Here is a 25,429-nt window from a genome sequence, read left to right as displayed (position 1 = left end):
TTTACTGCCTAAAAGGGCTTTTTGTTTCTGTGGCAGTTCACTAGAAGCGATAGATTCCCATTTTTCCAGCGCCTCACTCATAGAATTTTAAAGCCAATTAAGTATTGGCTTACTATAATCTACAGCAGCAGGATGCCTCCACAAGGAAATAGCTCGAAAGATCATTCTGGCCTGTCTTCTTCATTATCTCATCAGTAATACAATATATGTTGTCTCTCGTTTTCGTAAAAAATTGTCGACCAAGGACAAAAAATTCTTGATTTTTTACCCATGTCTTTTTGTAATGATAAACCTCAATACAGAGGACAACTTCTGGAAAATGCACCACAATATGTCCATGAGCATTTGCTACAATAATGTTCCCTCAAACACATGTTTTATATCAAGCAAATTGTATAGCATCATTATTTTTTATGGAACATTGACTTTGAAAATGGAATTAAAGTTTTACTGGAGTCTCAAAAGTGTTTTTAATGTTTGATTATAAAGAAGACATTAACCCTAACAAATTAAACTTAACGGTGTAGATCGTTGTTTTTAATTATCTGTGCATCATGAGGTACTAATACTAGGGAAGGAATTAATAGATAAGTAAAAGATTTAAAATTGACCCGGTTAAATGCTTTCTTAACTAGTAAATTAGCAAATACTCGTGAAATATGTTACTTCCACTCCAAGCAATGCGTTACGTTAAATTAGCAATTCTTAATATAGTGGGTCAAATGAGTAGCTTTTTCAAGTGCAAGCACAAGTCGTTTAAAATTATCTTTTGAAGTCACATAATATTTGAAAGATTGCTTCTGAAATATTGTTTATGAGAAGTTAATTGTATACAAAAGATACTAAATTAAAGCATAATTACTATTTTATAAATATTTCAATCAAAGTATATGTATTCATTATGAATAGCAGATATTAGAAAATTAAGTAAATAATTATTACATATTTTATATGAAAAACATGAGATGAACAATTACGTAAAAGATTAAATTGTAATAATATGGAGAGAAACAACAAGCAATAAAATTTATTGTTAAAAAGAGGAAAGTCAAAGTGTTATTTTTTCAGTTTCGAAAAATATTAAAGCAGTTAGCAGTATGAGATCGATTTTAAAAACTTTTAGTTTTCGATCTTAATTCGAACATCAATTTTAACACTTTATAGTAAAATTCATAAAATTAAGAACCAGGTAAAAAGTACTTTAAATTATAATTTATAAATTTTTAATAAATATATAAATAAGCAAAAAAATCAATATTTAAATATTTAATAAAAGAAAGCTATTTGTATCTTTAATAAGTATAATATTTAAAAGTTCATGTTTCTATTATTGAAATAATTTTATTGAATTTGATTTAACTCAAAAGGAAAAAAACAATCTTTGAATTATTACTCATTTTCTTTTCCAAAACAATCACCCTTTTTTTATTTTCGAAAATAAAATAAAACTAATATTTCCAAAGAAAAGGAGGAAAAATCCAGCAGATAAACAACACACAACGGTGTACGTGGCCCGTTGGATTATATATATAAAAATAGAAGGCCTTACTGCAGCACGTCGAGGCGGGGTCAAAAACCCTAGATATTTATCAACACGCACACCCACACAGACACACACAGTAATCTCTACCTTCTGATCGCTAGATTCGTATCCCTTAGCAGTTTACTCCCGAGGTATTTTCAGTTATATTCTCTATGTTATTATGCAAATTTCGCATTTCCTTTTCTCTTTTACACAAATCTTGTACTGTTAGGCTATTACATCTCTTATTGATATGAATGGATCTCCAGAAGGATACATAGGATCTGACTCTAACTATTTAGGATTGGGGTGTAGTTATTGTAGTTCCATAAATCTCTGATTTTCAGATCTATGTTTCTTCGCGGATCTGTGCCCTTTGTTCTTTAATGTAGTTTGATAAGTGTATTATGTGTGTTTGTCTTTATCACAATTACAGTAATAATTAAAGAAAAAAGAAATTTCTAGAATTGACAGTGCTTTTCAGAGCTCATGAATTGGTCACTTGTGTATAGGCTCAGACACTATGTAATATTTACTTGCGTGTCTTTATGGTTCCGCGAGGAATAGCGTTTAGTCTACCAGGAACTGTTGTCACATGCATCCAAGTTTAATGTTTTGTTGCTATCAGAATCTCTAGGAAATCCTGCTGATGTAGAATGTTTTATCGAGCATGTTGTATCAGGGCAACATGCTGAGTATTTGAGGGAATATGGCATGAAACTCAATGAAAGTTGACTGAACGTATATTTTTCCGATAAGCAGCTTAATTGTATCTCCAAGCTTTTAATTTTTGTTTCTTAGGTTGGGTTGGGACAAGGTTATGGGTACTTGTGCTGATGTGAGACTATTTTCTATCTGAATTGTTACAAGTTTTAGTAATTGGATTTACTCTTTATGGATTTATGACTTCTGATGCAATTTTTCTATGATAAACAGTGTTTTGTCCATATTTTGTAATGGCTGGTCGACGGGATAGCTATGGGAAGCGGTCTCATTCTCAGTCAGACTATAGTGAAAATGGGGGAAATAAAAGGAGAAGTACTAGAAACGATAAGGATCCTTTCTCTATTGGCCCGGATGATACAGTATACCGGTACTTGTGCCCAATAAAGAAGATTGGCAGTATCATAGGTAAAGGAGGGGAAATCGTTAAACAATTAAGGGTGGACACTAAATCAAAAATCAGAATTGGAGAGACAGTACCTGACTGTGATGAACGCGTTGTCACCATTTACAGCTCAAGTGAAGAAACAAATGAGTTTGATGGTTCTGAAGATCGTGTTTGTCCATCTCAGGATGCCCTTTTCAGAGTATATGATAAAATTGTTAATGATGACACTATGGACGAGGACTCTGAGGAAGCACTACAGGTTACTGTTAAGCTTCTAGTACCTTCAGATCAGGTTGGATGTATTATCGGGAAAGGGGGACAGATAGTTCAGGACATTCGAAGTGAAACTGGTGCGCAGATTCGTATTTTGAAAGATAAGCATTTGCCTGCATGCGCATTGAGCTCAGATGAACTTGTGCAGGTAATGCGGGATCACCTTCCCATCTCTCCCCTTGTGTTGCCTCTGTACCTGCAAACTCGCAATGTTATTTCAAAATTTTTTCTTGGTTAGTAAGTTTGAGTAAGTGCTCATTCTTCATACTTGAACTTGCTGGCTATCACATTTTAGCCTACTTACTTTGGGGATCTTCTTGTTTACAACTTGGTTGACTGTCTGATTTATAAATATATAAAGGGATTAATCATACTGCACTTTTGTTTCTCTCCACCTCTTGAAATTTATTTATGACTGCCCAAGTTGCATTGTTACACAGACATACATTTGGATGGCTCAGTTTCTTTAGTTATAAATGTATGGCCAATTTTCTTAGTAGTCATCTGTTGATCATGTGGGACTCAATTTTCTATCCTATTGTTCTTAGGCATGGGAATTTAAAAATAAGTTTAGCTGAAATAATGTCACAGCTCATCTGGTTGTTGGTTACTTGGATTTAGATATCTGGTGAAGTTGCTGTAGTGAGGAAGGCTCTCTATGAAATTGCAACTCGTCTTCACAATAATCCATCCCGTTCTCAACACTTGCTAGCCTCCGATGCACCAAATGTCTACTCATCGAGCAGTTCACTTATAGCTCCTGCTGGTGGTGCTCCAATAGTGGGAATAGCTCCACTAGTGGGGCCGTATGGGGGTTACAAAGGGGAGAGTGGTGACTGGTCGAGGTCTTTCTACTCAGCTCCAAGGGATGAATCATCTTCAAAGGAATTTTCTCTTCGTTTAGTGTGTCCATCTGCAAATATCGGAGGTGTTATTGGCAAAGGTGGTGTCATAATAAACCAAATTAGACAAGAATCTGGTGCAGTGATCAAGGTTAATAGTTCTAATACTGAAGGCGACAATTGTGTGATTTCTATTTCTGCAAAAGAGGTAAATGTTTTCTATTTAAATGGATGTTCATCAGAATATGCAACTTGAGGATCTTTGTCCACTTACTAAAGATGTATTTTTATGCTTTGTCTAGTTTTTTGAGGACACATATTCTCCCACAATTGAAGCAGCATTGCGCTTGCAACCAAGGTGCCGTGAGGAAGTGGAACGGGATTCAGGTCTTATATCATACACCACAAGGTTGCTGGTTCCAGCATCTCGAATTGGCTGTCTTATTGGGAAAGGAGGATCCATAATTAATGAGATGAGGAAAATCACGAAAGCTAATATTCGTATTCTCTCGAAGGAAGACCTTCCGAAGGTTGCAGCTGAAGATGAGGAGATGGTACAGGTAATTATTCATTGTTAAAACTAATTGGGTATTTTGAATATGTAAGGATATCCCCCACTGATTAAAAGGAAAAAAAGTCAGTGATTTCCCCTCCCGCTTGTAAAACCAGCTACTGGAGTATGTATATACAATATGAATGAGGCGTCTTTGATCATCACAAAAAAAAAGAATGATGGGCTTTTGATGTAGATGTTGGACACTTTGATAGCCATAGATTGCCTTTGATCCATTTATGTTCATGGATAGTTTTGGGGGAAGGGGTCTGGCATGAACGGAACTATTGTTTCAGAGGGTCTTTTCCCCTGTTTGTTTTTCCCATTGCTGTGTTGTACCTGCTGTTCCACAAAATTAAACCTCCAAAAAGAGACAGAAAGAGGCGGAAAGATCATGCCAATGTGAAAAGATAAGGATGCTGATGCAAATATTTTTTCTTCTTCTAGTAGTTCCTTTTCTTTCTTATTATTCCTGTCTATATTATTATACTGATTCTCCTCGTTTTCTGTAATTTATTTAGGAGCTTCTATCTTTATGCTTGTTATTTTGCTTTGAATGACTTACTCTAAGGACCGTATTGCTTTTCATTTTTCTTAACTGAACCTAGTTATATACTTCCAACACTCATCAGATATCAGGAGATCTTGATGTGGCAAAGGATGCACTCGTACAAGTAACTTCACGTTTAAGGGCAAATCTTTTTGAAAAAGAGGGGCCCATGTCTGCCTTTGTGCCAGTTCTTCCCTACCTCCCCATGTCAACGGATTCAGATACCTTGAAATATGAAAACAGAGATTCTAGGAGACATGCACGTGAACATTCCTACTCAACTGGGTATGGTGGTGCTAGTGATCTTCCACATGCTGATGGTTTTGGAAGTTATGGTACTCTCCAGGTAAAACTTTGTTTCATTGATTAGTGCAAAGGAGTTTTTGGGAGTTGCAGTGTTCTCCAGAAGTTCTGTCATTTGTTTCTTTCGGCTAGCTTTCTACTACTTTTGCGGTGCAGCTCTTGTTATTAATTTCTAATTCCATTTGCAGAGTAGTAGTAGTATAGGGTATGGGGCATATGAAGGATATTCCCCTGCTTATCCAAAAGAAGGATATTCCCCTGCTTATCCAAAAGAAGGATATTCCCATGGGCGTTCCAGTGGATCTGGGTGAGTTCTTCTTGCCTTCCCTTCGCCAGTCTTGAGTAGTTTTGGTTTCCTATGTAATGGCGATACTGCTATCATGCTGCCTCTAGATTTTCTTGAAAGAAAAACATGCACAAGATCGTAGTTTCATTATTTCTTGAATTGTATGCTTTCAAGAAGCTAAATGTTTTGACCATATATTTGGATCTTGCATGTTTACGTCTGACCTAATGCCATTGTGGTTAGAACTTGTGGTTGGTGAGTTTGTTCTGCCCTTTCTTGCAGAGGATTTCTTATTTAGCTCGTCTACTTTCAACTGCTCTAAAGAATTCAAAGTTGCTTCTCTTTCTTATTCATTATGTTGAGTTTATGTTACCAGGTCATCAAGGCAAAACTCTGCCTCCCGGAGAAAAAGTTATGGTTATTAGAGCTTGTAACAGGACCACAGGTAGCCCATGAATTTTGGCTCTATTGCATTGAATATTTATCTTGAGTAGCTGGTTTTATATACCTAGCCCGGCTCATACAAAAGTAATACACAGTTTGGTATGATGACCTAACCTATCTTCCAATTATGAAACTAATGATATTCTTTTCCCTTTGTTTCCTTTCCCTCGCTACAAACAGCTGAGATATCTGAAGCCTGAAGCCAGCCTACTGTCACCTTTGATGAAGCCTCATGCCTAAACCAGATGACCAGATGAATGCGGATATCGAATCCATTGCCTACCTTGATGTTTTCCTTAGGAGGACCATGTCCGAAGATCTTACCTACTATCAAAATTGCCAAGACCTGACACCATATATTTCCGAGATCAAACTCTTGTGCTTCCAAGAACCTGTGTAGCCTGTGGCCTCATCCTTTCTTCCCATTTGTAGTTGTACTATAGATGAATTTAACTGTCAAATCTCGGCCATGTGTCCTGTTTTGTTTTCAGTTTATTGTTATTTGTATGAATCTACTGTTAGTTGGATTTCCTATTTAATGCTCTAGATGCTAGACCTGGTGGAGATTTCTAAGTGTTCTAGTTTTGATTATGATGCAATGTTGGGAAATGAGCCCTTTCACAATATCTTCAGAAGTATTGCTACGTTACTAGAAAGCCTACATGTTTCTTCATTATCTGCGATAATGTTCAATCATGATTTTTCCTGTGTGTCCTTGTCATTTTATTGGCAAAAGTATCTTGCTAAAAGTAGATTGCTCTTCTGAAGAGGATGTCGTGGCTATGGAAGCTACATGGGTGCCTGCAGTTCTCTGTAGACACTGAATCTTCATTGCTGTGATTAGTAGTGCTATATGTTTCAGTAATGCCAAAACGCAGTGATATTCACTGCCAATCAATGTGGAATCTGAGCTTTTGGGAGTACTGGTTGGAATTAACTGAAGCAGGTTTATCTCTGATGGTAAGTCTCAATATTCTTTTTATCGCAAGCTTTTGTTATATGATTTATGTGCAAGGGCTGATATTATTGCAATGAATCAGCATGTTTGGTGGAATTTACTCGTGTATGCAAAAGTAGGTACTCATATTTTCTCTGCATTTGTTTGGCGATAATGTTATTTCAAAAGTGTCTGCTCCCATCTGAAGTTAAACCATCTCTTCTTTGTTCCCTTTCATACTGTTTTTGGATACAGTTAGTATGCTTCATTTGCTGATGCCTTTATTATTGCTCCTATCATGCAATGCTCCATTGTTTGTCCTTTCTTCTCGAGAGTGGTGGGGGTTGAGTTGGAGGGTCGGCTATGTCTTGAAGAAGGGTGGTTGAATGATATGAGAGGATACTTAATCAATCATGGGGTGTGAGAAGTCGATCCTGAGTTGAGTTGATCTCATACAAGTACGTGCACCAAGTTGAGGCTTTAGTAGGAGATTGATTTCCTACATGCGAAGTTAAAAGTTGCTCTCCTATTGCATAGAATATAGAGTTCTATATAATTTGTCATGTGTTATCTTTCTTTTTCCTTGCCCCCCCCCCCCCCCCCCCACACCCCACACACACATCAACAACAAAACAAACCACCACCACACAGTTCTTTAAGCCCCCTGGTGGAAATCACAGTTGGAACTTGTTCTAGACAGTCGACTCACTTGATTATTGACTGGAATTACAACAGGTGCGGTAAATTACCCCTCATATGAGCCAGTTGTGTCTTAGGGTGGTAGATGTTTTTTTTAATATTTTGATATGTTTGATGTATTCATTAGTTATTTGTAATACAACCTTTTGGATGGTAATATTTTTTGTTTCCGCTAGAGGCCAAATGACAACAGTATCTAATTACAGCACATTATCTATGTCAGAAGTTAAACCTCCGTGGTTAGGCAAGTTATTACTTCATTTTCGAAGATGGACGTAATTGCGTAAATGTTAATTACCTACACATTGGTTATTGAAGAATGAGATGTGGAAGGGAGTATTCAACAACTGAAAATCATAGTATTTCGTTAATGATATTTAAATTGCAATTTCCTTGAGCTTGGCTGATAATAATTTAGAAAATGAGACAATTTAAATCTCTTAGCTAGTGTCTTTTGAATTTATGTTTCGACATATTTTATTTGAAAGCAAATTGAAATTGTCTGTGGAAGGAAAATTTTGGCCTCTATCTTTATAAGTTATGGGTTTACGCTGGATTTTTTTGTTGTTGTGAGTGGAAGGAAAGTTTCACCCAAAAATTGATTTAAACTAGTTTTTAGGAATTTGATTTTTTTTTTAAATTTTGTTTTCAAAATCTGATCAAATTTTATGAATAAATAATATTTTCAATTTTGTTTTTTGAAAAAAGTAGTCAACATTTATGTCCGCGGGTGCTTAATGTGTGTTGTAAATGCTCTTCTTTCGAAAAAGATTAAAAAATTTCACGGTGTGCCAATTGGGCATCGCAATTTAACCTATATACAGTTTTTTGAAATTATTTAACGTGTAAATATTAACATACTTCAGAAAAAGGCTGCTTCTTCTTCTCCTTCTATTTGGGTTAGTAAATTTTCCTGCAATTGGCTCGAACCTGACCGTCGTTGTCCACTTGAAATGAGTCTGTGGAATTTTACAGCTTTGCCTCAAAGTTCACAAGCAGATTAAACAATGTACCTCTGAATAAACTTTCACTCTATATATACTCTCTTTTTTTCGTAGAGATAACAGTTTCTACAAATTTGTGAAATTTCCGGCGATTTAACTGTCATCGGCATTGTCATTTTCGAATTGGATCTCTAGCAGCAGCGAGTTAACTTATTCCATGTAAATATCATTGTGGGGCTTTAATACTTCTGGGTTTTGAATAAAACAAAAAGGTTCAATTTTAAAGGACTTTACAGTTATGCCTGGAAGTTACAAGAATAAATTGCACAAGCAAAGTAAGCACAGTGCTAAGGAGAGTGGAGAATATTTATATTCCGATGAGGATGTGCAGATGAAGGAGAGGAGTAGTAAGGAGAAGAATAAGTAAGCGACTTAAATGTCTAAAGTTTGGCTTTTGTCAAGCACCACTTCAGTGAAAAAATATCCGAAGTTTGACCTTGCTTAAGGCCATAACTTAAGTAAAAAAATGTCTGAAGTTGGCCTTGGCAAGCCAGCTAATCTTCAGGCAAAATTATCTGAAGTTTGGCCTTGACAAGGCCATATTTTAGGCAAATATATATGAAGTTTGCCAAACTTCAGACACGACAGACACGAACTTTGCAATTTCAGTTTTGTAAGTTTGAAGTTGTGCCCAAAGTGGGTAAATTTGCAAAAATATTTCAACTTTACAATGGCCCCAAAAGTGGGTATTTGTGCACTTCACGCCCCGCCTCCCCACAAAAGAGGGTGTAAAATGTAATTCCGTAACAAGAAACGATAAAGAGATTATTTTAGATGGGCTCGGGAGTTGTGGTTAAAAAGTATGCAATAAGAACGATTTTAAAGACTGAATTTTTGTAAGAAAGGACTCAAGTAGCACAGTGATGGATTTAGTTGCATCAGGATATAAATAATACCAAACATGACTTAGAGACGAAAAAACATGTACAAGTTAGTTCTTTTTATTTCTAGCCATTGGGTAAATACTAAATGGATCTTCTCATCTGTGTTGTGGATTGAATTTGCTCAAGAGCTAATGTTATTGAAAGAAATCAGCCGATCAAGATGCCGGGGATGAACTATGCTTTTTAGCAATCTTTTGACATTTTCTGTAAACCTTTTCGCTCTTGGACTTGATTTTCTTTGGCTTTAGGTGATGTAGGTGTATCTTCTTTAGCCTCTTGATCATTTCATGGTGGCATTTGTTTCCCATGTTTACTACCTTGATGCAGCATTTTCGACTCACCTTTTTATCCTCAAACACGGCCATGACAATCTCTTTGGCGCATTTCTCATTCATCTTTCTCGCGCATTCTTCCAAGAACCTTTGACGTTGTGAGGATTCTGAGGCGTTTCTCGAGGGCTGATCAGCACTAGGGGAAGAAGCCTTGGGTTGATAACTCGGGGGTAAGGTATATCCCCAGTGTTGTTTAGTAACATTAGAAGAAGACTTAGGTTGATGACTGGGGGGGTTGGGGGTATATTGTGGGTGTTGCTCAGTAGTGTGGGCAGAAGCCGCGAATGCCACATTGGCTGTTAACACGAACACAACCATGACAGTGAAACCTTTGAAAAAAGAAGACGATGCTGCCATTGCTTACAGTTTACGAATTGTTGAGTTGAAACCTTTAGTGGTCAAGAAACTACAAATAGATTTTATAGAACTTGATTGCGCTTTAAAGGTTTATTCAGTACTTACTTATTTCAGTTTCATTTAAACAAATTTGTCTTAATGACCGAGTGAATTCAAGAGCAATTTCTCATTTAGAGTTTGTCCAGAAGCTTTGTACCGCATTTATGCAATGTTTTCTCATTTTTCTTTTTCATCCGTTGACAAGACGTTTGATTGGTAACCAAATATAAAATTAACTTCCTAGAATAACACAGTATAAATAGCCTTCTTGTAAGGCTACTTATAAGTAGCCACAAGAGATTATTTCCGAAATTTTTTTCATATGAATATAAATGAATATTACTTCTCATGGCGGAATTTTGTTAATGATACTAGTTGATTGTCTAAATAATTGCCACTACTATTATACTCTCAATCCCAAACTAGTTCAAAATGGTATTTTGCTGACGACATTAACAGTCAACCTACCTAACACAAGGAAATGATTCCTACGTTCATTTACATTTTGAAGGGAATAAAATGATCTTATAAAGATCTCTAATATTTATTTATAGATCTCGTGTCATTTTTTACCTATGTCACATGAAAAGGGTCATATAATTAAAATAACATTTGTAATGGACAACAAAATCAAATACTAAGAACTAAAAGGGTGTTCGTGTAAAGCTTATAAATGGATCAAACCAGCTTAACTGCTTGAGCTCAATATCATATTTAACATTTCTATTTAGACACCATGCTTATTTATAAATCAATTTCAGTACCTAAAGATGCTTTTCATCATTTGATGCTTCTCAAGTCTCAACTGAATTTAATTAGTTAACCCAAACGGGCTACAAGGCTTGAGAGGGGTCCAGAAGGGAAGGCTGCTGAAATTTTGACCTTGACTATCACCATTCACGGCCCATCAATGAATTAACCCAAATAGCCGTCCACTCAACCACTTAAACTAAAAGCAACCGGTTGAGGTATAATATATATATATATATATATATAATCTTTGTAACTGAGTTCTATCAGTAATAATATCGGAAAATTCATATAAACAAAATCATATCTATGTCGAATATTTTATATCTATCTCATATATACCATAAAAGTTCCGCCCTTTTCAACTCATTCATCGGGCTAAGGTTCACGGATGGCTAGACGGAGCCAATAAGAGTAGTGCTATATTAGACTGTACCAACCATCTCAAAACCAAGTCAAGAAATTATATATAAAATTTATTTATATTTTGATAGATGCCGTGTATATATATATATATATATATATATATATATATATATATATATATATATATATATATATATATATATATATATATAATTACATATAATAAATATGTATATACGTAAATAAATGTATAATTTATGTATATTGCTAGAAAAAGTAAATAATGAATATAGCCGGCTATTTGTGTAAACTGCAATTTTTTTCATAAGCCCACAAATTATACATGAAAAGAAGCCCAATGACAACAGTCCCTAGATCAGGACCAGAATTAGGGGAGTGTCCTCCCTGTAACTCCGACACATCCCGGCGGTCGAATGCTTCTACCTCTCCTTGGACTCCGAAAACACAAAACTCACATCAAACAGGTTGCTTCACTTCTCTTTCAGTTTTCTTCTTTTCCCATCAAAGTTCAAGAGTTTCAGCAACTTACTACAAAAGCAACATATATTAGCCAAGATTCATCTTCAGCTATATTCTCTGGTGTTGAAAAATCTGTAAAGTCTGGGTCTTTAAGCTTGTTGAGTAATAAAGGTAAGATTTTGCACCACCCCTTTATTAAAGATTGCTTTTTTAGGCTCTCTGAGATCTCCCCTGCAACTGTTCGTAGGTTTTGGAGAGTTCCTTTGTTGAATCCTCATGATGTTCTTGAAATTTTGTTGGGTTTTCAAAATGATAGTGGAAATTTTGAGGTTGAGGTTAAAAAAATTGAATCTTTATGGGGAATTTATTGGTGGACTAGCGAGCAAAGTAGGAATTTTAAGCATCTTCCTAAGGCCTCTGAGATTATTGCCTCAATGCTTGTCCATGCCCGGTTGTTTAAGGAAGTTGAATGCTTGGTTTCATTGTTGGATAGCCAAGGAACTTTCTTGGATAATCATGAGGTTTACGGTAATCTAATTGAAGTGTTTGTGGTTGATCATCGATTAGAGAAAGCTATTACATGTTATGATCGAATGAGGATGCGAGGTTTATCCCCATCGATTTCATGTTATGGGGTTCTCCTCGATTTCTTGATTCAAATAAATGATACACAATTGGCATTTCAAATTTATGGTGATGCTATAGACATTGGCTTAGGAAGGAGTGTATCTGAAGGGGGCATTTATGAGGGTGTTATTAGACTTTTATGTGCCGATGCAAAAGTTCAGGATGCCAGGAATCTGGTTAAGAAGGCCCTGGCTTTTGGAATTGAACCTAATCATTTAGTCCTCCATTCAATTGCTACCGGTTATTGTGGTAAACGAGATTATGATGATCTGCTGAGTTTTTTTGTCGAGATTAGTTGTATGCCTGATGTAACCATAGTCAATAAGCTCATACACTCTGTGTGTGGACGGTTTGGCTTTGCGAGTGGGAACTTGTATGTGCTGAAGTTAGATCAATTGGGTTTTTCTATGAATGAAATAACATTTGGGATTTTGATTGGATGGGCTTGTCGTGAAGGAAAACTGAAGGATGCCTTCTTTTATCTCTCAGAGATCCTGTCGAGAAATCTAAAGCCTCATATATATTCCTATGATGCTATTCTCAGTGGGCTTTTCAAGGAGGGTATGTGGAAGCACTACCGAGATATTCTTCAAGAAATGGATGATCAGGAGGTGGAGCCTCAATTATCAACTTTCAGGGTTCTTTTAGCTGGGTTTTGTAAAGCTAGGCAATTTGATGAAGTGAACGTAGTGGTTTCAAAGATGGTAGATCGTGGCTTGTACCAACTATCACCTACAGACGATCCACTTTCCAGAGCATTTAGATTCTTAGGACTCAACTCTTCTGCTGTGAAAATCAGAAGAGACAATGATACAAGATTTCATAAAGCAGAATTCTTTGATAATCTCGGCAATGGGCTTTATCTGGACACGGATCTGGAACAGTATGAGAGAGCTATTGATAAAGTCCTTAATGATGCCATGCTTCCTGATTTTAACTCCTTTGTATGGAACGATTACATGAAAAAAGACGTGAAAAATGCCGTGATGATGGTGGATCAAATAATTTGTTGGGGCCAAGAAATATCCTTAGGTGCTCTGGATGCCTTAGTGAACGAGCTTTGTGCATCTAGCATTTATATTAAGACCATATCTGGTCTGTTGGAGAAAGTTTCAAATTTGACATATAAGCTTGATCAAGAAACTTTGAATAAGCTTGTTCAGAAATACAGCAAAAAGGGATCTGTGCACAGGGCAAGAGCGATTTTGCATGGCATGCTAGGAAGACATATAAGACTTGATAGTGAAACTCATACTGCTCTGCTACTGGGCTTATGCAAGAAAGGTGATCTGAGAGGTCTAACTGCTTATTGGAACCTTGTACGAAATAATAACTGGTTACCTGATTTGGAGGGTGGGAAATCACTCTTCAGTCGCCTATGCAAGCGAAGACAGCTTAATGAAGCACTGGAGCTTTTTAAAACCTTGCTGTCGCTCTACCCTAATGAAGTACATGATGCTTTTCATGTGTTCCTTGAAGAGCTCAGTGCTGAAGGGTTCACAAGTGCTGCCAAGGTTCTGGCAAAGGAAATCCTAAGCCAGGGAAGTATTTTGAGTCACTCGGCTCATAGCCATCTTATTCTAGAGTTTTGTAAATGGAGAAGTTTTCGAGAAGCTGCTGTTGTTTGTGATAGCATGCTTGCTAAGGACTGGATCCCGCCTTTGGGTGCATCTGTTCAATTAATTCCTCAGCTGTGTAGGTCTGGTATTTTTGACAAAGCTGTTGCGCTGAAAGATATTTGTTTAAGAAACCAGCCATCTGCTGTGCTTCCTTTACACTCTGCTTTAATTCATGGGTATTTCAAGTCGGGGAGGAGCAGAGAAGCAACCAGTGTCTTGCAAGAGACATTGGCGAAGGAACTATTTCTGAGTGCGGAAATTTATGATGTTCTGTTTCAAGGCTACTGTCAAGTTAAAAAGAGGAAGAAAGTCGAGGAGCTGTTTGGTGTCGTGATAAGGAAGAACTTAGGTATCAGTGTCGCAAGTTACCGCAATATAGTGCGGCTGATGTGTACAGAAGGCAAGGTATCTATAGCATTATGCCTGAAAGAACATATACTTAAACAAAGCAACCCTCCTACTGCCATGATTTATAATATTTTGATTTATTCCCTTTTCTCAGTTAACGAAACATCAGTTGTTAATACTCTTGTACATGAGCTCCTAGGTAAAGGACTGCAGCTAGATGAGGTGACTTACAATTATCTTGTTCAGGGGTTCTGTCGGTGTAAAGATTTGTCATCCGCCACACGATATCTAAAAGCTATGATGGAGAAAGATCTGAGGCCAAGTAACCGTAGTTTGAGAGAGGTGATAAAGTGCCTTTGTTGTTATGAGGAGCTTGAAGAAGCTTTAACCTTGAGCAAGGAAATGGAGTTTAGAGGTTGGAATCATGGTTCAGTCATTCAAATTAATATAGTGGAGACCCTTCTTTCTCATGGTAAGCTAAGTGAAGCCATAAACTTTTTGGACCGGATGGCAATAAAAGGCCTCATTCCTGAAAGTATTGATTATAATTATCTGATTAAGCGACTTTGTCAGCACAGAAGGGTATATAAATCAGTAGATCTTATGGACATTATGTTGAGAAAAGGGAATGTGCCAGAGTCTAGCAGTTTCGATTATGTGATTCAGAATTTCTGTACTTGGCGTAAACTGGATGTAGCGCTGAATTTCCATACAGAGATGTTATGTAGAAATCAAAGGCCTAGCATAAACACATGGAGCATTCTAATCAAGAGCTTAAGTGAAGGAGGACAACTTGAAGAGGCAGAAAAACAACTTGATTCAATGATTCAGGTTGGTGAAATCCCGAGCAGGGAAACGTATTCATTGCTGATCAACATGTATCGCTCCCAGAACAATCTTAACAAGGCATCTGAGCTCCTACGTTCTATGCAACGATGTGGATATGAACCTGATTTTGAAACTCATTGGTCTCTGATAAGCAATTTGAGGGATTCAAGTGATAGTATAAATAATGGCAAGCAGAATGGGGGATTTTTGTCCAGATTTCTTTCTGAAGTCGGATTTGCTAGGAAGAATAAAGGGGGATGAAATATCTTGTACCATAGTTTGTGAATGTCAGAGCTTGTTGTTATTTTCTTTTAGCTATATGTATCTTTTGTTATATTTGGTCCGAGTATAGTTGCCTCTGTCATTCTTTTATGTATAGGTTTCACTTATATGAAAGCTACAAGTCGCAGGCCTTACAAGCCTTGTAGCGCAATGGTATTCAGGTCATTGTAAACTGCAAAATTGACAATAGTTGAAAAAAGGGGTATTTGTAGTTGAAGTTGAAAGAGAGTATTTGGAATTTGTTGTATTTGGTCATGAGTTTTACTTAGGAAAAAGTTGAAGATTTGTGAGTGAATTTACTTGAAATATTTCTCGAATAGCTTTTTCAATATTACACTAAGTATTTGCAAATATTTTAGAGGTCAGTATTGAGTGATATTACGGTATATTAGACACGAGCAAATATACATATAACATACCACAAGTATTATTAGTATGTCTTATATATACTAAGAGTATGTAGTTAAGGATAAGAGGAGAATGTTCAAGTGCAAAAGATTTCAAATGTAGGAGGATTAGATTTTAAATTAGAAACGAATGGAGTAATAATTCTTGCGTGTGAACGAGAAAAATGATGTATATAATAACCCTGTTTAACGCCGAAAAAGAACGCAATAACCCACAATGTAAAACAAACCATTCATATAATTTCTTGTACAGAAGAATCATTGATTACACATAAATGGAAACTCAAAAGAAAAAAAAAAAGGCTCCATGGCCACGTGTCACAGAAAGAACACCCTATTCTGGGGGTAGCTTGGAGAAATTAAGTAGGAATTAAAATAAGAAACACAAGGAACAATCTCTTAAACATGAGAGATACAAGGTAAGTAAATAAACTCAAATCTTGAAAAACATACCTAGGAGCACACATTAAAACCCACAAGCTGGAGCACACATTAAAACCCACAAGCTAAATGATACATACAGTTCAACAAACAACATATAACATACCCAATATTATCTCAAACCGTGGGAACTGAAAAGAAGAAATTAAATTAATCAACGACGAGAAAGGGCGACAGCAGAGAACAAGACTAAGAGTATGAAGATTATAATTCCTATAAAGGAACCAACTAAGGATCCAGAAGTACGATGGCAAAAGGAGTCGTATTGTTGGCAGATTGGAAACCAGTTTGCCTTTGTATTTCCTTTGTGTGCTAAGTACACTATTGCTGCTGATGCTGATGCTCCCGCTGTCAATAGCGCCAGCATTGCCTTCATTTGAAAATGAGACAGTACGGTTAGTTTAAAGAGCTTAAGTTCTATCATGTAAGAAATCTTGTACTATAGGTAAAAATTTATATTATAAGCATGCATTCATTAAGTGATAACTTGGTATAAATTAATTAAATATAGGGTAAGACTGTGTACAATAGACCCTTGTGGTCCTATCCTTACCTGGATACCGCGCATACCGCGAGCTTAGTGAATCGGGCTGCCTTTTTTTTGGTACAAAATTAAATGCAACTAACCTACAATAACAGGTCAACCTCCAATCCCCATATAAAAAAGAGGAGTTTCAGTTCTGTACGCTGACGATGATAAAGATATAATTACGTAATCAGATTGGTTATAGTGTAAATATTTTTATAATAACCATTAACTTAGTAGTTATTACCAATTCTCTGATAGGGTAAACGATCTTTATACTCATGGTAATATAAAGTAAATCCTAAAAGGAAAAACAAAAGAAAAGGAAAAGGAAATACCGCATCAAAGAATATTAAGGCAATCCTGCTTGCTTGTGCTCTACTCCTCATGATGTGGAAGATGGACATCCCCAGAGAAAGTACCAGATATGCACTTACTATTGCATTTGCCACCACAAAGAACCTGTATATCAACATGTGGATTAATTACGTACTAAGATCTTTGCAAAATATAATGTGTATATACACTGACACGTTGATCAAGATATATATATATATATATATATATATATATATATATATATATATATATATATATATATAAAAGTGCTTACGTGAATGTGGGAAGATCGCTATACTTGGCCCTGAAACGAATAAACTGAGTGAAAAATGGTAGTGTTTCATTAGTAGTTCCCATAGCAATGGCACTTCCTAAGGTGGCAATTATGGCGATTATCCTTAGAAATAAGTCAAGTATAGACATTCCTCTATTCACCCCTCTTTGTGGAACTGTAGCTGTAACCTTGGAAGCATGACCAAGTTCAAGTGCACCTGCCTTCATTTTTGCTTAAAGAGTTGCTACAAATATTGTAAGAAGAGGTTTTAACAAGAAAAGAAGATTGTTGCTTTAGCTATGATCTTTTGGTTGTGCTTGGTTTAGAGGGCTGAACATACCAATTTATATGCGTCGAGAAACAACAGCACACACCTTTAATATTACACCATCTCACCATACATGTTATGTTAGCCAAGTGGCATCATTGAGTCAATTCCTCATTGGATTTTAATATTTTATGTGTTGCTAAATTTTGTAATGTCTACTCTTACTCATCTCTAATTTAATCATCTTTTCTACAATTTCATCACAAAATCAAAACATGTTTCGATATATTACAACATTTTGTATTTCTAATACGGAATTTGAACTTGAACATAGAGTTGAATTTTGCTACCCTTCTAGTTATTTAATTATATTTTTAATATTTTCCGTTACGTACGGGCATAATTATTTTTATGATCCAAACACATGAAAAATTCTGTCGATAATGAGTGACAGTGAGACTTGAACCGATGACTTCTGTCTACTTATATTATATGTATATGTTAAGTTGTGTAATCACATCATCTAAAAGCTTGAGTTCTTATAAAAGAAGCATTGACCTCATTTACTTAATTATATCTCACTACTAGAAATCTGCTGAACACCGACCAAAAAAACGATCAAAGTTGGTCGGTTATGGCCAATTACCGACCAAAACACGATCATTTATGTGTGGACGGTATTTTGACGGTCGGAAAGGCATACCGACCAAAGTTGGTCGGAAATTACCGACCAACACGTTGGTCGGTCAATTAAATTCAAAAAAAAAAAAATATTGCAAAAAAAAAACCCGACCAAAGTTGGTCGGTTTTTTAATTATGTAATCAAAAAATTCACCATCTGGGAATCGAACCAGGGTCTGTACTGTGGCAGGATACTATTCTACCACTAGACCATTGGTGCATTTTGTTTTAAAACTGTCTTTTATTTGATTTATATTCTTTAATTGTATTTTCTCACGAAAATAACCAACCAAAGTTGGTTGATTTTATTAAAAAATAAATTTCCGACCAAAGTTGGTCGGTTTTTTAAAATGTCCGGCCGAATTAACCGACCAATTTTGGTCTTTTTTTAATATTAATTTTTATTTATTTTAATTGAAAAACCGACCAAAGCTGGTCGGTTTCTTGAAAGATACATTTCGCGGGACTCAAAAATAGTTTTTCGCATATTTGTGCCAAAGAAAACCGACCAAAGTTGGTCGGTTTCGTAAAAAAAAATTAAAAAATAAAATATTTTGAAAAACCGACCAACTTTGATCGGTTTTTTGGCCGATTTTTTGACCGACCAACGATTTTTGCCGAATTTCTAGTAGTGTCTTTAGCACAGTGAATTATTCCTATTTTCATTATTCTTTTTCAATTTGATGTGGTTCATAGTCTTAATTTAGAAACTAATCAAATGTCGTATTAAACTTCAAACATACATTGGGTCTGTTTAAAATCGAATTTGGAAGTAGGTCAATGCTATTATAGTGGGCCATTTAACATTAATCACCAGTTTTAGCCTCTCAGCTAAAGTACAATATTCCAGTTAAAATATCAATATTTCTGTAACGTAGACCTCATTCATATATAGTCAAATTGCCACAAAAGGAAAAAGGATGGTAATACAAGTTGGACCTAAATCAAGACAATTGTGACACCTACTAGCTCTTTTCACTTTTCAATAATGTCCACCTGCTCTCGTACTTGCTCTACCGTCAATGAATTGAATATATCTCCAACTCCATTATACTTTTTTTTTTCTCCAGAAATATTGGAAAATTATATTGTTGATAGCTTGAGAAAAGAAGTAGATTGCATGTGTAAGGTAAGATCCAATTCGTCTTACACCGATTTTCTAAAGCCTTTTTTGAATTGAGTATCATATCCTGAGCACGTTAGGCAGTTGGACTTGAAAAAGTATCTTTCCTTTTGGAGAAAAACAGATGAAGGATGAGTAGTTGGATTGTGCCTATATATGTGAATTTTCTTTCTTGCTAACCAATCCAATTTGTTCCAGATATAGTTTCTTGGAACAGATATGCTATTATATTGTTATGGGGACATCTGGAATGAAATAGACCGCATCAACCAAGGTAATTAACTATTTTGCATAGGAATGAAAATTTTTGTGTTAAAAAAGTTAGTACTGATATACTTCATTCTTACTGCCATTTTACCCTAAGAAAATTGTAAAAGAGAAATACCAACGACTGAGTTATGTGGAGCAAAGTCCTAACGCCATTTGTTTTTTTGGTATGAGAGCGTTTCTCCTTCAGAGGCAATAACTAAGTCAGTATCTTCGTTAAAGAGTGTCAAAATTTAAAGAAGTAAATAAACGAATAAATCAAGTAGATTCAATACATAATATATATACATAAATTTTTTTTGTACATATCTAAACAATATAATTTTTCAACGAAAGAACGTCAACTCCTTGAAGCTATGTAACTCTACCAATTTTAAGAGGGTCTTACGCGACATTAATTTAAATTAGTTAGATTAGTAAATTTTGCATACCAGATGATTATATATAAGAAAGTCCCAACTCCTAACCGCCACTTAGTAAGATGCAAAGGGAAGAAGCTAAGAAGGATTGGTTGAAATACAATCGTTGGATATTTTATCTAGCACCAACTAAACCTTGCTTTACTTTTCTAAAGTTGCATCATCCGAACAGTCTTTATATCTGTTCTATTTTGCCGAATATGGGAATGCTTAGTTAGGTGCCACATGTATAGAAAGATACCAAATGTCATAAAGTTCAATTACGACTACCATATTGAACAGAAAGGGTTAGTAACATGGTATACCTGAGATCAAACATAAGTTTATATATGAATTTAAATATATTGTGTATTTTTTTACATTATCAGTACGCGTTAATATGTTATAACTTGTTACTTATCTAATTTAACTACACACAACGTGTGTATGTATGTTTTAATCAGATTATAATTTTTGGTAATAACTGAGAATGTTATCATAACAACTAAAAACTTTACAAACTAAGAGCATCTAGATTCCAAACCACCTTCTAGGAAAGGTTGCTCAGAATACTAAGACCTTAGAAAGACAAACCAATCCAATCATCTAAGGGAGTCTAATTACAAAGCCTATGTATCAAAACTTGACAGTTCCTAACTTTTCTAGAACCCGCACAATTACTAATTCTCTCCCTAAGTTCTTTTTGAATCTGTATAACTATAAATTCACTATTTACAGTTATTTGCCTAAATATTCTCCAATTTCTAGCTTGCCACGTGTAGTAAATCATGGCACCATCTGGAACTTCTTTCCTAAATTACCATCCATGTCTATTTCTGATCCATTGCAGGATCCTTCTAGTAATCTTTTGCGGGATAGCAATGCCTGTCCAGGTACCTATTGCTTCTCTTATTGCAGTAATCCATCCACATTCAACAAAAAGATGTTGTTGAGTTTCAGGAACTTCAAGGTCACATAGGCAGCAATTCAAGTTCCCATAAGTATGTATAGTTAGTTTCATCAGCCTTTCCTTTTTTTAGCAATATGTCCTGGTAAACAAGCCAGAGAATCAATCTCTGCCTTGGCATCAACACTGCACTCCATACCAGTTCTGCTTCCCTAATCCTTGTCATTTCCCAAGCATACTACTTGATACTAAGTAGATACCATTTGGAGTTAACTTGTACCTGTCCCTGTTACACCATTGTATCATTTTCTTTTTCAATGCATTCAGCTTCATCCAATACCAACTAGAATCTTGGGGAGGATTGTGTTCCCAGATGTTCCTACAACTCTTCATATAAACCTCATGTACCCATTTAACCCACAACACATCTTTCTTTGAGACTAATTGCCACAACAACTTACCAATTGATGCAATGTTCCATAACTTGCATCCTTTTATGTTTAGTCCACCAAACGTCTTTTGCTTACACACCTTTTCTCAGGCCACTAGAGATATTTTCCTCTGCCCTTCAGAGTTTCCCCAGAAGTATTCTCTGCACTTCTTGTCAATTTTCTTTATCACACTTTGTGGTAATATGAATACAGCCCCGCAAAAGTTGTATATGGAGAAGAGGACAACAATTATTACTTATAGTCTACCAATATAGGAAAGATTCTTAGAATAACCACTACTCATTCTCTCAGTGATCTTCTCTACTAGCTTATGACATTCCAACCTGCTCCACCTCTTTGAAGATAGAGACAGTCCTAAGTATCTAATAGGCAAGGATCCTATTGAAAAACTCGTACTGTCAAGTATCCTTTTTTGATTATCTTCATCAATACCTGCCAGAAGTATGTTGGACTTCTCCAAATTAGCTACAAGCCCAGATGCTTCATTGAAATGAGTAATGACCTCCATGATTCTATTGATGGAGTTTAGGTTGCCTTTACAAAACAACATCAGCTCATCAACAAAAATTAGATGTGTGAATTTTGTACTTTTACACATCGGATGGAATTGAAAATCTGACAGGTCACTTATCTTTCTAAGGACTCTAGTCAAGTACTCTATTACAAGCACAAACAATAATAGAGATATTGGGTCCTCTTGCCTAAGCCCTCTCTTACATGTAAAGTAACCATACCCTTCTCATTTAACTCTGACAGTGAAGCTAGTAAAAGTGACACAACCCATTACAAGGCGAACAAAGGAATGAGGGAATGCATAACCTTTGAGAACCTCTTCTAGGAAATCCCAACTTACCATATCATAAGTCTTCTTGAGGTCTATCTTCATCAAACATCTATGTGGTTTTCCTATTATAATATCTTAGAAGATCATAATAGATCAAGACATTATGAATCAGAGACCTCCCCCACACAAATGATGCTTGGTTCTCAGCAACCAACACTCCAATAGCCTTCCCGAGCCTCTGGAAGATAACTTTAGAGATGCATTTATAGATCACATTACAACATGATATAGGTCTGTATTGGTTAGCAGATTGAGGTCCCTCTACTTTGGAATTAAGGCTATAATAGTAGAGTTTATCTGCTTCAACAATTATCCATTTTCAAAGAACTCAAGTATGGCATCTGTGACCTTCTCACCTATAATGGACCAAGCAGCCTTGAAAAACCCACTTCCATACTCATCTGGACCAGGACTTTTATTCTTCTTTATGCTGAACATAACATCCTTTACCTCCTTTGCTGTATATGGTTTTAGAAGAGATAATTGTTGGTCAGTAGTACATGTCCATTTTTCAAAATACTGTTGAAAGCTCTCGCCCTTTGCTGTTCTTTGTGCCCCAATAACTCCTGATAGTAGTCCATAAAGATAGTGGCAATGACTTTTTGATCAGCCTGCACTCTACCTTGTTTGTCAGATATTTTCACTATGCCTTGCTACAATTTTCTGTGCTTTATCACTATGAAGAAATACCTTGTATTATCATCTCCCAGTTTAATCCAATTTACCTTACTTCTTTGTTGTAAGTAAGTCTCAGCCAAGTGAGAAGACATGAATTTCTCTTTCTCCACCTGTTGTAAGTGCACATCAAGGGGTTGAGCAAGGGCCACTTTATCCTCCTCTGCAGTATCTATAATATTCTTAAAGTACTGCATGTTCAAACTTCTTACCTTCTGTTTCAGCATTTTAAGCTTCTTCACTACCTTGAACATACAACATCCATCAACTTGATGCTTCCATCTTTGATGCACTATATTAAGAAAATTTGAATGAGTAGAACAGACATTGCAGTATTTAAATGCAACTTTAGCTCTTCTTGGGGCATTAGTATTTGACAGCTTCACTGGACAACGATCGCTTATTCCTTCAGGGAGGAATTAGTCTCTGAAGTCAGGCATAGAGTTGAGCCACTCAGAATTTATAAGCACCCAATCAATCTTGAAAATTATTATTCTAACCCTATGCCTATTATTCCAGGTATATCTACTTCCACTATTTGGTAATTCAATTAGTCCAAAATCCTCCACATAGTTATGGAAATCCATTATCTCTCCCATACTTATGGGGTTACCTCTAACTTTGTCTTCCACTTTCAACACTGAGTTAAAGTCTCCCATTACCAACCAAAGCATACTTACCCCATGCTTACATCTTCTAAATATTGTCATATGCTTCTTATCTCTTCCTTTCTGTTGAAGGCATATACAACAATAAGGAGATGGGTGACTTGCAAACTAATATACTTAATTTGGCAAGTTGTTGCCTGAGCTGTCTTACTAACAAGATTAACTTGAAACAAGCCAGGTCTCCAAGTCAACCAAAATCTCCCATTATAGTGGAGATCTAGGTTGGTTGTGAATCCCCAACTTCCAAACAAACTTCCTGCCAATTTTTCTATCCTGTTGACTTTAATTTTTGTTTCCAAAAGTCTGATCATACCAATATTCTCTTTGTTACAAAGGAGCTTTATCTCTTTTTGTTTGTTAGGGGCATTCATACCCCTAAAATTCCAGCACATTATGTTATCCATTACTTAAGGGATGTTTTAGCATCCCTCTCCCATTATTCACTAGACTCTTTACCCCTTGAACGGGCTGCCCATCTTGATTGCTTGTCTCTACTTTGTCCAATAGTTGAAAGGTATTCATACCAATTCCCATATTCTCTATTTTCTTGGTCCTTAGAATTCCTGATACTATTCATTGGAGTCACCCCTCCTTCATTATTTTGTCTAGTCGTCTGCACACCTTCATTCACTTCACTGCCTTTATCTACAGGAACTTTGCTTGTGTTGGCAGTATGTATAGCAATCTGCTCTTTGCCTTTCGTTTTATCTTCCATGTGTTCCTTAGGGGCAGTTGGCTGTGCCACCTTCTTTGCCCTACAAGTCTGTTCATCATGTCCATACTTCTTACAACATTTACACAATGTGGGCTTCCAATCATACTGCACTTTCTGCTCCATCAATGTCCCTTTCTCATTTTGAAGACCACTTTATCAGGTAACTTTGCATCCATTTTTACCTCTATGAGTAATCTAGCAAAACTGAATCCTCTTTTTTTTGTGATGTATGCTTATCCACCATTAGTGTCCTTCCAATTAATCTCCTAATTTTACTTAGCCCCTCAGGATTCCAGTATTTGAATTCCAAACATGGAAGCTTAACCCATAATGGAACTGATGTTTTATACTTCAATATCATATAAGAGAAGGAGCAGGGGGTGGGGATTTGTGTGGTACCCAATTTTCGTGTACACTGAATTATAGAAGGACATGGTTCTTCTATGCGTTCCTTAATCTACTGTTGCATAATAAGTAATGCATAAAGTAAAGAACACAAGTATTTTTACGTGAAAACACCTGACTCAAAAGGTGAAAAAACCACGACCTACTTCCCAGTAGGATTTTCCCCAAAACTTCACTACAACTCTGAGCCAACAACAAAGTTTACAAACTCTTGTAAACCTAAGGATTAACTCTAACCCTTATAGAAATATACCACAGGCGGTTGCGACTACTTCAAGTTAACTCTAACTTGAAAGATATAACTTGAGTTTACAACCTCTTGCAAACCTAAGGATTAACTCTAACCCTTGTAGCAACACGCCACAGACTGTTGCGACTACTTTAAGTTAACTCTATCTTGAATAATATAACTTAGGTACCTAGTACAAATGCTTCTAAAAAAAACTGAAAGGTACAACTCAAAATGCCTACTATACTTTGAAATAGAAAAAAAGAAAGACACATAAAATTCTTTATTGAACTAGTTCTTCAATCTGGTTCGTGTATGTAACGACCCGGCTAGTCGTTTCGAGAGTTATAACCCTGTTTTCCTCCATTCCTACT

At 36.0% G+C, this 25,429-nt stretch overlaps 3 protein-coding genes across 8 annotated transcripts; 2 read left to right on the top strand and 1 right to left on the bottom strand.

Annotated features, from left to right (window-relative positions):
- Positions 1-1,516: 1,516 nt before the first annotated feature.
- On the top strand, positions 1,517-7,917 carry LOC104103853 (KH domain-containing protein At4g18375). Of its 6 annotated transcripts, none has more exons than XR_011414207.1 (9): positions 1,517-1,674; positions 2,459-3,054; positions 3,528-3,956; positions 4,051-4,308; positions 4,934-5,197; positions 5,343-5,461; positions 5,817-5,885; positions 6,747-6,844; positions 7,744-7,917. XR_011414207.1 is itself a non-coding variant. In XM_033658105.2 (8 exons), exons 2-7 carry the CDS (start codon positions 2,479-2,481, stop codon positions 5,863-5,865), a joined length of 1,695 nt encoding a protein of 564 aa, XP_033513996.1. In that variant the 5' UTR covers positions 1,517-1,674; positions 2,459-2,478; the 3' UTR covers positions 5,866-5,885; positions 6,747-7,728. The 6 variants fall into 6 exon arrangements, 3 of the variants coding, with proteins under 3 accessions (XP_033513996.1, XP_033513995.1, XP_009610087.1); XR_011414206.1 differs by having other exon boundaries at positions 6,653-6,844; positions 7,747-7,917; XR_011414205.1 differs by having other exon boundaries at positions 6,653-6,844.
- Positions 7,918-11,686: 3,769 nt separating this feature from the next.
- LOC104103857 (pentatricopeptide repeat-containing protein At5g15280, mitochondrial) lies at positions 11,687-15,415 on the top strand. Its single transcript, XM_009611798.3, has one exon. The coding sequence runs from the start codon at positions 11,687-11,689 to the stop codon at positions 15,413-15,415; it is 3,729 nt and encodes a 1,242-aa protein (XP_009610093.1).
- A 700-nt stretch (positions 15,416-16,115) lies between these two features.
- LOC104103856 (casparian strip membrane protein 1) lies at positions 16,116-17,723 on the bottom strand. Its single transcript, XM_009611797.4, has 3 exons — positions 17,424-17,723; positions 17,149-17,272; positions 16,116-16,654 (listed from the first exon to the last, which is right to left on the bottom strand). The coding sequence occupies exons 1-3, from the start codon at positions 17,648-17,650 to the stop codon at positions 16,439-16,441; spliced, it is 567 nt and encodes a 188-aa protein (XP_009610092.1). The 5' UTR covers positions 17,651-17,723; the 3' UTR covers positions 16,116-16,438.
- Between the last annotated feature and the right edge of the window lie 7,706 nt (positions 17,724-25,429).

Source organism: Nicotiana tomentosiformis, chromosome 2, assembly GCF_000390325.3.
Source record: "Nicotiana tomentosiformis chromosome 2, ASM39032v3, whole genome shotgun sequence".
In the NCBI taxonomy this organism is placed as follows: Eukaryota; Viridiplantae; Streptophyta; class Magnoliopsida; order Solanales; family Solanaceae; genus Nicotiana; species Nicotiana tomentosiformis.
This window is presented reverse-complemented; position numbering and strand designations above follow the sequence as displayed.